Source organism: Suncus etruscus, chromosome 15 (assembly GCF_024139225.1).
Source record: "Suncus etruscus isolate mSunEtr1 chromosome 15, mSunEtr1.pri.cur, whole genome shotgun sequence".
In the NCBI taxonomy this organism is placed as follows: Eukaryota; Metazoa; Chordata; class Mammalia; order Eulipotyphla; family Soricidae; genus Suncus; species Suncus etruscus.
Genome location: NC_064862.1, coordinates 92,643,153 through 92,654,270, shown reverse-complemented (window position 1 = coordinate 92,654,270; position 11,118 = coordinate 92,643,153). Strand labels below are relative to the sequence as shown.

General features: G+C 65.6%; 2 protein-coding genes across 5 annotated transcripts; one reads left to right on the top strand and one right to left on the bottom strand.

Moving 5' to 3' along the window:
- The first annotated feature begins 147 nt into the window (after nt 1–147).
- On the top strand, nt 148–5,045 carry C15H19orf44 (chromosome 15 C19orf44 homolog). The gene is made up of 8 exons (XM_049788392.1): nt 148–293; nt 1,487–2,057; nt 2,438–2,663; nt 3,117–3,175; nt 3,359–3,638; nt 3,988–4,083; nt 4,272–4,438; nt 4,854–5,045. The coding sequence occupies exons 1-8, from the start codon at nt 148–150 to the stop codon at nt 4,944–4,946; spliced, it is 1,638 nt and encodes a 545-aa protein (XP_049644349.1). The 3' UTR covers nt 4,947–5,045.
- CHERP (calcium homeostasis endoplasmic reticulum protein) lies at nt 4,990–10,569 on the bottom strand. Of its 4 annotated transcripts, none has more exons than XM_049787691.1 (17): nt 10,499–10,569; nt 10,058–10,231; nt 9,801–9,973; nt 9,233–9,370; nt 8,998–9,149; nt 8,564–8,675; nt 8,391–8,480; nt 8,056–8,290; nt 7,757–7,932; nt 7,223–7,670; nt 6,861–7,099; nt 6,652–6,785; nt 6,440–6,526; nt 6,206–6,349; nt 6,006–6,122; nt 5,815–5,909; nt 4,990–5,521 (listed from the first exon to the last, which is right to left on the bottom strand). In XM_049787691.1, the coding sequence occupies exons 1-17, from the start codon at nt 10,521–10,523 to the stop codon at nt 5,328–5,330; spliced, it is 2,733 nt and encodes a 910-aa protein (XP_049643648.1). In that variant the 5' UTR covers nt 10,524–10,569; the 3' UTR covers nt 4,990–5,327. The 4 variants fall into 4 exon arrangements, with proteins under 4 accessions (XP_049643648.1, XP_049643650.1, XP_049643649.1 ...); XM_049787693.1 differs by having other exon boundaries at nt 7,232–7,670; nt 10,499–10,538; XM_049787692.1 differs by having other exon boundaries at nt 7,223–7,667; nt 10,499–10,538.
- Nucleotides 10,570–11,118: the final 549 nt, after the last annotated feature.

The following is an 11,118-nucleotide window of genomic DNA, read 5'->3' as shown; positions in this document are numbered from 1 at the left end:
GCGGGCCCCGGAACTACAACTCCCGGCACGCCGCGCGACTGAGCCGTTGAGGGCCGGTACTACGACTCCCGTCCTGCCCCGCGATTGTGATGCTGCCGAGTCCTGGGCCCCGGCCCGGAACTACGACTCCCGGCGTGCCCCGCGATTATGACCGGGCGGCCACCCTGTCCTGACGCAGCGGTGCATGCCGGGAGATGTAGTCTCCTGCACTTGGGCGCGGTTGCGGGGCAACAGGCGGCTCGGGGCCTGAGGTCCGGCGGGGAGCGCGGCTGCGGAGACGGGCGCCGGGAAAGGTGCGGTGGGGGAACGGGGAGCACCAAGAGCTGAGCGGGCCGGGCGGGTGGCTCGCGCCTGGTTTCTGGTTCCCGAGGCCCCTGACGGGCGCAGTACACGGGGGGTCGCCCAGGGCTGCGTCTGTTTTCTTGGCTCGGTGCATTTCCCCGGGAGAGGCGGGGATCCTGGCCTTGCCGCACAGCCGCCCGTTTCAGCACGTCCAGAAGTGCAGAACGTTTCTGTTGCATGTTCGGGCCTTCTCCCTTCACATTTCCTGATCTAGGCGCTTTGCAGGGCTATGGCGTCCGCGTGACGTCAGGGGAGTGACGTCAAGAACATCCTTGGCCAAGACCTTCGCTATTAAGTGCCTATTGCTACTGTTTTTGCTTGTTTGTTTTTGGTTTTTGGGTCCCACCCGGCAGCGCTCAGGGGTGACTCCTGGCTCTACGCTCAGAAATAGCTACTGGCAGGCACGGGGGACCGTATGGGATGCCGGGATTCGAGCTAACATCGGTCCTGGTCGGCCTCTTGCAAGGCAAACGCCCTACCGCTGTGCTATCTCTCCGGCCCCATGAGTTTTTTGCATTTTTATTTTTTGGGCCACACCCAGGAATCATTTCTGGCAGGCTCAGGTACCCTCTGGGATACTGGGATTAGAACCTTGGTGCAAGGAAATAAAAAAAACCCTCCTGACTATGCTATTGCTCCAGCCACTCTTTTTTCTCCTTTTCTTTTCCTTTGGTTTTAGGGCTGGGGGTTGGTTTGGGGTTTCTGGGGCTGGGAGGGCAGTTGTGGTTCACCCCCATCTTCCTTGGTACCCACCTCTGGTCGGGGTCTAGGGCCAAACGAGTGGGTCTGTGCCATTCCTGCTGCCTGATGTGTTGCTCTTGAGACCTGGGTATGGGGATACAGTCCAGGGCTGTATCCGCACACTTGCCCCTCCTGACAGGAGCTGCTCCTGGGTCTGGGGTGAGTGAGTGGCCAAGAAACACGATGCTGGTGGTCCGTGGTTGCACCCTATGAACAGCGTGGACAGGTGTGGGAAACCCTACAGAGGGGTGTGAACTCAGGATGGGGGGTCCCTGTCTGGGCTCTGACACCCCCAGAATCCTCATCTCCCCGTGCCAGGGTCATGTGTCTCGTCTCCAGCTTTGGGCTGGGGGCACAAGGTGGGGTTCAGGGCTTCCATAACCCGTTGTGTGCTGCACCCTAGGATGGCATCAGCCCGGGCTGTGGGTCGCGGGCGACCCCGGGACTTGGGACTCGGCCTGGAGGAGCCGCCGCTGGACCTGCTCAGACACTTGAATCTCGGCCCCACCGCACCCTGCCAGAGCCGCTTCGTGGGCCGCGGCCCCACAGGGAATTCTATGCCCACCCGGCAGGGGACCCGGCCCCCCGCCTCCACGGTGCGAGCTCAGGCTGCGCTCTCCAGGCTAGCGCGCCTCGAAGACCGGCTGCGGGGCCGGCGGCCGGCCCGCTCGAGCTCAGCCACCCCTACGTCCTCCGCTAGCCAGCCGAGCAGTGATGCCCATAGCAGGGCCCCGAACCCACCGGACCCAGCACAGGGTGCACCGGGAGACCAGCCCCGGAGCAGGTTTCTCAAGAAACGGGGTCCTTCCGCCGAGACCACCCGCCCCGCAGTCCTGCAGGGGACCACAAGGCCCAGTGCAGCACCCCCAGCTCCCTGTGGTCCCCCAGACAGCGATGAGGAGGAGATGGCCTATCTGCTAGGGAGCCTGGCAGAATCTTCCGAAGGAAAGGGACCAGCAGGGAAGCCAGGCTTGGTGAGCACCCGAGGGCCTGATCGTGAGCAACGCCCAGAATGGGGACACACTGACTGCTCGGTATCCCCAGGGCAGCGACAAGGCCTCTGCCCCACAGCCTTCACCCACTCAGGTCTGCTGAAAGGACACGTGTGACTGTGTGTCCGTGTGTGTGTCTGTGTGACTGTCAGTGTCTGCTGCTGTATGTGTGACCTGTATAGGCGTGTGACGCTGTATCAATGCGTGCCTGGATCAGGTCTGGTGTGTGACTTATCAATGTGCCAATCAGTGACTCACTGCCCCGAAGAGCACCCGATTTTCGGGGAGGACTGGTTCAGGTGCATGGGGGTGTCCAGCCTCCAGCTGCTGACTGCTGACCTCTGACCTCCCTGCCGATTTAGGGCCCGAACCCAGCAGAGCCCCGAGCACGTCCTTGGCGAGCCAAGCAGCCCTCCAGCCCCATGGCGCCTGCCTCCCTGCCCAGCCTGACCTCAGGGGCCTGCACCCCCCCACATGATGCTTCTGAGGGCACACCACTCTCCAATCTCATCACCTCCTCCCGTGCGGCATCTCCACAGCTCCCCAGCGAGGCTGGGCCCTCGGACTCCGATTCTGAGGACAGCCACGGTGAGTAGCGGTGGTGGGGTCAATGACAAGTTCCTCCCCTCTTCCCTAGTTCCCTTCACCCTGCAGCCAGCCAAGCCCCAGAGAGAAGGTGTCCAGGTTTCCATCCCTGGGTTCTCCTTCGATGGACACCTCAAAAAGGCCCCCTGAAACATGTAAGTTAAGGAAAACATGAACTGAGCTCAGAAAACTTGAGGGTTGGGGCTGGAGCGACTGCACAGCGGTAGGGCATTTGCTTGTCCAGCCGACTGGACATGGACCTGGTTTCGATACCTGGCATCCCATATGGAACCCCGAGCTTGCCAGGAGCGATTTCTGAGTGTAGAGCCAGGAGTTAGACCCTGAGCACCGCCGGGTGTGACCCAAAAAGAAGAAATAAAAGCTTAGGGATTCCTGGAGGGAGGAAAATGGCCGGCCTAGCCCCCCACCCCCCCAGTCCCACTCACCTCTTTACAGACTTCCGGGTCCACATCCTGTCCCTGAGTGACCTGCACCCCAGCAGCCCACAGGAAAAGGTGAGCCATCGGACCTCGGATGTGACTCCTGGGTGGGTGTTGCTAGGGTGAGCGGGTCAGGGTCTCGTGGACAGTCTGGGACTCAGATCCACACACTCCTGAGAAGGGTAGCCCAGGCCATCTGCCCAGGGCTAGGGCTCGGGTGGGGTAGGTGGGGACAGCAACTCCCCCATCTGGTTTCAGGGTCCAGCTGGCTCGGAGGCTGGAAATGCCCCGGTGGACAGCCAAGTGTCAGAGCAGCTGAGTCCGGGCTCAGCGGGCTCCAGCACTCCTACAGCAAACTCCAGCTGGGCTTACTCAGAAGACTTCCACAGCAGCTCCGAGGCACCCCCCAAGAGCCACAAGGGGACCCCCAGCTTGGAGCGCGTGGGACCCTCGGCCGCCCACCTGCAGCAGCGCGTGGTGCTGAAGGAGACGGCGGTGCAGACCCCGGAGTCCGCCTTCGCCTACCAGTGGCTCCAGCGTGAGTGAATGCTGGGCCCACGCGGGCCACTAAGTTTCCAGGGACACAGTCAGCTGAACCCCAGAACCTCCACAAGGGGCTGGTGGAAGGAGGGTGGGACCTGTGGTTAGGGGAGGCGCCGGCAGGAAGAAGGCCTGGGAAGAGGGGCGTGTTTGAGGCGGGGCCAGTGCAGGCCAGAGAGCAGCCCTGGGTCAGGACCCGAACGGCTGGACCCCAGATGGGCTCGTGGAGGTTGCAGGGGGAGGAAGGAAATCTGGACGGAAACGTGGGGTAACAAATTCATACGCGTTTGGGGCAGGGGGTCCCGCAGCTCTGACCCCTTTTTCCCCCACCGGTCTGGCTCGCACAGCGGGCGGCTTGGCGGCCCTGGGCCCATCTCTGGGGGGCGTCTACCTGGACCCCACGCCCATCGCCAGCCACGTGGTCAGCCCGGAGGCCATTGAAGGTAAGTGCGGGCTCGGTGGGTGCCAGGGAAGGCCCCAGGCCAGGCCAGGTGGGCCCCTCCACATTTCGCCCATGCCCTGTGCCGCTGCTGAGCAGAGATCCCGGGGGTCGGTGGACGGTCTCACTGCTGTGGGGGCGTCGGCTCCCATCCCGGCGGGACCCCGTGTGTTGGGTCTGACTCTCCCCCAGCCCTGACTGCCTACAGCCCGGCCACCGTGGCCCTCCATGACCTGCTGAGACAGCAGCTGAGCCTCACCCGGAGTTTCGCCGACGCCAGCCGGGAGCTGCACGGGGCCCTCCTGAGGGCTCTGGGCCCACCCACCTTCCGCTACCACACGCTGGAGGAGGCTCGCCAGGTGGGTGCAGTCTCCCGTGGCTGGTTCCCATCCACGCCTCTTGCCCCGTACTACCCACTTCCATCACCTTCACGCCCCTCCCCACCCCAGGCTCGACCCCTGCAGCCGGAGCTCTTCTGGGGCTGCTGTTGCACTCCTGTTGCACCTGCGGGCTGAAGCCCAGGGCCCAGCTTTAGCAGAGGGATCTTATTCCAGGCCCAGGGAAGGAAGCCGGGCTCCAGACCGAGAGGCTTTAAGAGGCTTTTCTGGTCTCGGAGAGCAGCCAAGGGCAGCGAGCCCTGCCTTTCACAGTGGGTTTCCCACCGACTCCGCCATGCAGGGCACCTCCATCATCCATGCCCCACACCCCACTGGGCAGTCCCAGGTTCCACTCAGCCTAGCCAGGAAGTGATGCATCCCCGTTCTCCCAACACAGTACATCCGGCACCATAGGCCAGCCCGGCTCACCATGGAGGCCGCCCTGGAGGAGGTGAAGCAGGAGCTGGAAGCCCCGGGCGCCTGGGTCTGACGACGCCACCTCCCTTCCCCTGGCCCCCACACCAACAGGCGACTCGTTACAAAAGTCTTTTATTCGAAGGCAAAAACAGTAAAACTCACAAATGGTTAACAGCACGTGGTGTCCTGAATCCTGCACGTGCCAATGATTCACAGCGACCAGAGACAAATCAGAGGTGGCACCGTCAGTGAGCAGGGGACAGGGCGCTGCCTGTGCTCACGGGAGGGAAGGTCTCGGGTTTCAACAACTACTAAAGGAAGTTGCGCTAACAGTGGCTGGGGCGGCTGGGAGTGGCCGGGCCAGACCTACACTAGCAGGGGGCAAAGACCAAACCCACGTGGTGGGGCCACTGCAAAGGCTCCGAGTGTCCTGGTTGGAGAGGGCCGGGTGCGACTACTTGCACTCGTCCCTGGCCTTCATGCGCGCGATGAAAGAGTAGCTCTTGTTGCGCCGGTAGTTCTCGTAGGGGTCGTCGAGGGCCACCCCCACGCCCTTGTACTGGTCCCACTTGTCCCGGACGTCCCCGCCCTTGATGGGGTCCTGGATCCCCTGCTCCTTGGCTCCGAGGCCGCCCGACCCACTCCAGCCTGCGGGGAGAGGCCAGCTCTCAGCCCTGGTAGTTACGCGCGCCACCACACACACACACACACACACACACACACACACACACACACACACACACACACACACACACACACGGTCCACTTGTTCTCTCCCTCACCACACACACACACGGTCCACTTGTTCTCTCCCTCACCACACACACACACACACACACACACACACACACACACACACACACACGGTCCACTTGTTCTCTCTCTCACCGCCCCCAAGTCGAGAGGAGGCACTTGGCACAGACACTGGAGGGCCCACCTACCCATCTTCACCAGCATCTGGTGGCCCTTGTTCTCCTCCCCGAGCCGCGAGTCCGGGATGGGGGGTGCAGAGTTGGAGCCCAGGCCGGCTGAAGAGCTGCGAGGGGCTCAGTGAGTGGAAGGCCCCCCTGGGGGCCCCGGAGCCCCTTCAGTGCTGCCCCCCATTCCACCCGACCTGGCGGGCAGGACTCACGGTGGCGTGGCGCTCCGGGAGCGGGAGCGGCGTCTCCGGCCAGGGGAGTAGGACTTGGAGCGAGAGCGGGAACGAGAACGAGAGCGGCTGCGGGAGGAATGGGAGCGGGAGCCGCTTCTGCAGGAAGGCAGGGGAGATGCCGGCTTCAGAGCAGAGCGGAAGACCAACAGGGAGAAGGGGGGTGCCTGCTGCCCCCTTACCTGGAGCCGGAGCGGGAGGAGGAGCGTGAGCAGGAGCGCGAGCGTGAGCGTGACGAGGACCCGGAGGACTTGGAGGATCTCGAGTTGGAGCGGGAGGAGGAGCGGCCGCGGCTCTTGGACCTGCTGGCAGAGCGGGACGGCCCGCTGCAGAACACAGGGAGACCAGTGGGGTGAGCCAGGGCATCCACCTGCCACTGCCAGTCCCTCCACTGGGTGCCCTGCCTACCCCCTCACCTGTTCCTCTTCTCCTGGCCCTTGCGCCGCCGAGCCCGCATCTTGGCGCGGAAGAACTCGTAGAGGCCGTTCTGCTCCCAGCCCTCACTGCAGGGGGGGGGGGGGCAGAGGAGAGGGAGGGTGGTGGCAAGCGCCGGACAGCGGCTGAGCGGTGTCCCTGCCATCCCCACCCACGGTGCGCCTTGAAGCACCAACACAGCCCTGGGCCCTACCTGTTGCGAGGCCTGTCGTGGGACGGGGGGCTGTAGAAGGCCTCCACGGCTGCCAGCAGCCTCTCACTAGGGGGCATGGGGGGAGGCAGGCGGATGTCTTTGGGGTCCAGGGGCTTGTATTCATGGTCTTCCAGCTGCGGGGACACAAATCGGGTCACCCTGTGCCAGGACTGGCCCCCCCCCTCCGGCGCAGGGTGGAGGCTCCTCACCTTCACCAGGGGGGCCATCAGCCCGGCAGGGAGGTCAAAGTAGGGCACGTTGGGGACCAGACTGGGGTCATCGTGGTTGATGTGAGGCGGACCCTGTCGCCGCATGTGGGGAGGCTGCCCGTTGAAGCCATGGGGCGGGGGACCAAAGTCCGGGTGCTGGGGACCACCCCAAGGCGGGTGCTCGTTGATCCCAGGATGAGGCATTCGGTGGCCAGGGTGGTGGTGAGGCGGCCCCATGTCTGCAGGGGTTTGGGAAAAAAAGACGAGGATAAGGGCGAGGACGGAAAGTGGCCGGAATCAGGTTCAGGTTCGGGGTCAGAGTCACAGTCAGGGTCTGGGTCCGGTAGGGGTTGGGGCCGCACCCCTCTCACCAGCCGGGAAGTCGCCCTGGGGATAGTCGAAGCGGGGCGGGTAGGGTGGCCGCTCGAAGGGGTGCCGCGGGGGAAAGTCATCCTGCAGGAAGCGCGGCGGGAAGCGGCTGAAGCTGTGTGGGTGTGGCGGCTGGTTGAACTGTGGGTGCTGCTGGTGGGGCGGAAAGGGGCCCCGGAAGTGTGGGGGCCGCTGCATGCGGAAGGGGGGCTCCCGCTGGCCCCCGCCCCAGGGTGGCTGCTCGTGCTGGTTGTTCCAGGGACCCTCAAACTGGTTGTTCCAGTTGGGGTCAGGCTGGCCGCTCCATGGTGCGTCACGCTGCCCATTCCAGCCGGGATCTCCCCGCTGTTCGCCCCACATGCCCTCGTGGCTGTTGTTCCAGGGCGGGCAGTGAGGGGGCCCGCCCTGGTGGTGCGGATAGGGGGGCTGCTCCGGCGGCTGCTGGGGGGAGAGCAGAGATGAGCGAGCCAACTGGGCCTGGCTGGCCCCTGCCTCTGCCTCCAGCACCTTCAGACTGCAGAGCTTACCTGCTGCTGGCCCCAGGGTGCCACAGGGTGAGGCTGGTCGAACCAGGGCGGTTTGTTGGGTGGGATCTGGTCATGGGGGCCGGGGCCTCGGGGTCCAGGAGCTGCAGGATCTGGCACACCCCCTGGGGCATCGTATTCGGAGGAGCCCGGCATCTGGATGGGGGGCTTGTTCTCCTCTGTAAGGGCAGGGCGGTCAGCGGTGGGAGCAGCCTGCAGGGGCCCAGCTCTGCCCTCCACGAGGCCCAGCCAGACTCCACCCTCCAAAAGCCAGCCCTGACCACCTTAACCGAATTCCTTACCTGGCTGTGTGGTGGGTGGGATGGCTGGGGCAGGTGCAGGGGCAGGTGGGGCTGGGGGAGGCGTGGCCTTCACCTCGGCTTCCAGCTGTGGCAGGGGCAGGGGCTGCGGCTGTGGCTGAGGCTGGGCCAGGCTGCTGACGAACTCCTCGTGTTGCGTCTTCAGGGTCTGGATCTGTTGCTGGAAGGCCAGCTGCACGGGCTGCACGGCCGCCGAGTGCTCGCTGATGAGTGTGGCCTGCAGGGCAAACGGCCAGGTGTGCCGGGTGCTCAGGGTCAGAGAGAAGGGGCGCCACTTCCATCCATCTCCTTCCCATCCTGCTTGGGCCCCATCTTACCTGGTACTGCCCGAGCCCCAACGCAGGGCTCTGCAGCTGCTGAATGATGGAGTCATCGAAGTAACCGTTCTTCTCCCAGAGCTGCAGCAGCTGTGAGGTGGAAGGGCTGGGTCAGGACAGTGAGGGGACCCGGGCCATCCCTCCCTACATCTGCCAACCCTGGTTCCATGTACCCGAGCGATCTTCTGCTGCTTGTCCTCCTCCACGGCCAGGAAGCTGGTGCAGTAGATGGGCACCACCACCCGCTGCAGCGCCGCCAGCAGCTCTCGCGCCTGCTTGCGCTGGCTGTGAGGGAGAGAGCTGCCGCGCGTCAGCGCCCTGCCGGGACCCGGCCACGCGCGTTACCAACGGGCTATGCTTCTGCAGCATCGAGGGGGCCGTCTCCGCGGCCTCGGCAGCCCCCTCCCCGCGACCAGGAGAGGTGACAGTGCGGGGGAGGGGGGGGAGGGAAATCCTGAGCGCAGAGGGGGCAAGGGAGCGGGCAGAAGATGGGTGCAGGACTGAGCTGAGCAACTGAGCACAGACAGAAAGCTCCCGTTGATGTCAGTTCCCAGCAGAGCAGCAGGTGGCTGTGGCGAGGGGCGGGTAGTGATGGGGTTTGACTCACCAGTGGTGCAGCACGTCGTTGATCAGGTAGATGAGGTGCAGCCGCAGCTCGAAGTGGGCACCATCGGCCGTAATGCGGTTCCGCAGGTGACCGGCCATCAGCTCGCAGTGCGGCGGGGACTTGGCGTTGCTGAACATCCAGTTCTTGCCGGCCTGGGGGCGAGGGGGGGGGGCGTGGAGGTGAGCAAGGAGTGGAGCAGGGGTGTGGGGGAGGAGGGGTCGTGCTCGGGGCCCACCGAGATGGCGTCCTTGGTGCACGTGTCAATGATGGGCTGCAGCAGGTTGTCGAACTCGCCCATGTCCAGCTGTGTCTCCTCCAGCAGCTTTTGCATCTGCTGCTCCAGTGCGTGGGTCACAGCCGCCGTCACCTGCTCCTGGAGGGCAGTCGCGTGAGCCCTGGGCCCAAGAGGTGGGGGAAGGCCCAGGAGGGACCTCGCTTTGGCCAAGTCACCCCCACAACGTGAGAACAAACAGCCAGTGACAGACCGGGAGGGACAGCAGAGATGTCTCCCACAGACAGGGAGTAGATGGACAGACTGGGTGGGAAACGGAGACAGGCTGGAAGTGGACAGACGGGGTGAGGAGTGGTAACAGACAGGAACGAGACAGGGGCAGTAGGAACAGACGGGGAGCGGAGACACAGAGAAGGCACGGAGTGGGAACAGAAGGGTGGGCGCAAGGGCAAAGCCGTCCTCTGCTGCCGGCCACCCGGCTCATCTCTGCGGCTGCTCAGAGTGCCAGAGGGAGAGGTGCTCGGCGTTCCCCGGGCCTGCCCGCGGCCACGCGTCTCCCGACCCCAGGTACCTGCCGCAGGGCCAGCAGATGCTGTTCTTGCTGCTGCAGGTTCCACTGGCTCTGCTGGATGAGCTCGTCCACGGTGGGGGCGCCCTGCGACGGCGGGAGCGGGCCCGCGGGGGCCAGAGGCGGCGGCACTGTGGCCGCAGGTTCCAGCTCGGGCGCCTGCTGCTTGCAGAGAACTGGGGGAGATAAGGAGGGCTGTGAGGAGGGCTGGTGGAGCACGGCGCCCTCGGCGCCCCGCAGCCTCGGGTGCCCGCACTCACGCTGCTGCTGCTCCAGCGCCAGCTTGCACTTGTAGTAGCTGTAGAAGTCGCCGCCGAACAGGAAGGAGAACTTGGGGTTGTCCTTCTGCTTCTCCATCGTCATCTTCTCGAACTCGGGCCCGTTGCGCGCCACGAACTGCGCCAGCTTGTCGATGACATTCCGCAGCTCCTGGTCTGCGGGCGGAAGGGGCGGCGGCGGCGGCGTGAGCGGCTGCGCGGGGCCGAGCGGGGCGCGCGGGGCGGGGCGGGGCGGGGGGCTCCTACGGGTCCCCGCAGGGGCCGCGCGCGCGCGCCGGGAGCGCGGACCCGCGGCGGAGGCCGCGGCGAGCCTCGGGCCGCCCCGCCCCCTCGCGGCCCCGGGAGCCCGGGCGGCGGCGGAGCCCGGCCCGCGGGGGCTTCGGGGCGAAGGGCCGGGCGCCGCGGCCCCGGGCCGGGTCTCACCGTCGGGCGGCAGCGGCATCTCCATGGCTCCGGCCGCGGGGAACGTCCTCGGCGCCTCGCGACCGCCCGCCAGCGCCGTGGCGGAAGCCGGCCGGAAGTGGCGCGAGGCGGCACTTTGCGACGGGCCTCGTGGGCGCTTCCGCCGCCACTTACGGCCGTCGCCGGGAGACGCCGGAAGCGGGCGCGGAGGCTGCGCTCGGGGGCGGGGCTAAGGCGCGCAGGCGCAGGCGCAGGCGCACCCACCCCTCCCGCGCCGCCGCTCTCCTGCCCAGCTGCAGTCCAGCTGCTGGCGGCGCCTGGCTCGGCTCCTTGCCGCGGGCCCAGCGACGACGAGACAGGTTGAGGATCGTCCCCGAGGCCCCGCCCGTGCGTCCGGGGCGGACCACCCCCAAGTCCCTGCAGCCCTGAGGGGAGTTCGGGCCTCCGGGGCCCGCAGGTGACCCGGGAATTTTCCTTTTTGCAGAGTGAAGTTTTTCCCCCCCCCCTTTTTTTGTTTTTTTTTGGGTCCCACCCTGCAGCGCTGAGGGGTTCCTCCTGGCTCCACGCTCAGAAATCGCTCCTGGCAAGCACAGGGGACCATACGGGATGCCGGGATTCGAACCACCGACTTCCTGCATGCA

Excerpts from the sequence above, each read along its gene's own strand:
- CHERP (XM_049787691.1), bottom strand. The coding sequence starts at position 10,523 with ATGGAGATGCCGCTGCCGCCCGACG. Across the intron at positions 8,481-8,563 it reads AGCAGCAGAAGATCGCTCGG|CTGCTGCAGCTCTGGGAGAA; the intron begins GTACATGGAACC and ends TCCACCTCACAG. Across the intron at positions 5,910-6,005 it reads TCCCGGAGCGCCACGCCACC|CTCTTCAGCCGGCCTGGGCT; the intron begins GTGAGTCCTGCC and ends AGCCCCTCGCAG.
- C15H19orf44 (XM_049788392.1), top strand. The coding sequence starts at position 148 with ATGACCGGGCGGCCACCCTGTCCTGACGCAGCGGTGCATGCCGGGAGA. Across the intron at positions 3,639-3,987 it reads CGCCTACCAGTGGCTCCAGC|CGGGCGGCTTGGCGGCCCTG; the intron begins GTGAGTGAATGC and ends TGGCTCGCACAG. Across the intron at positions 4,439-4,853 it reads CGCTGGAGGAGGCTCGCCAG|TACATCCGGCACCATAGGCC; the intron begins GTGGGTGCAGTC and ends CTCCCAACACAG.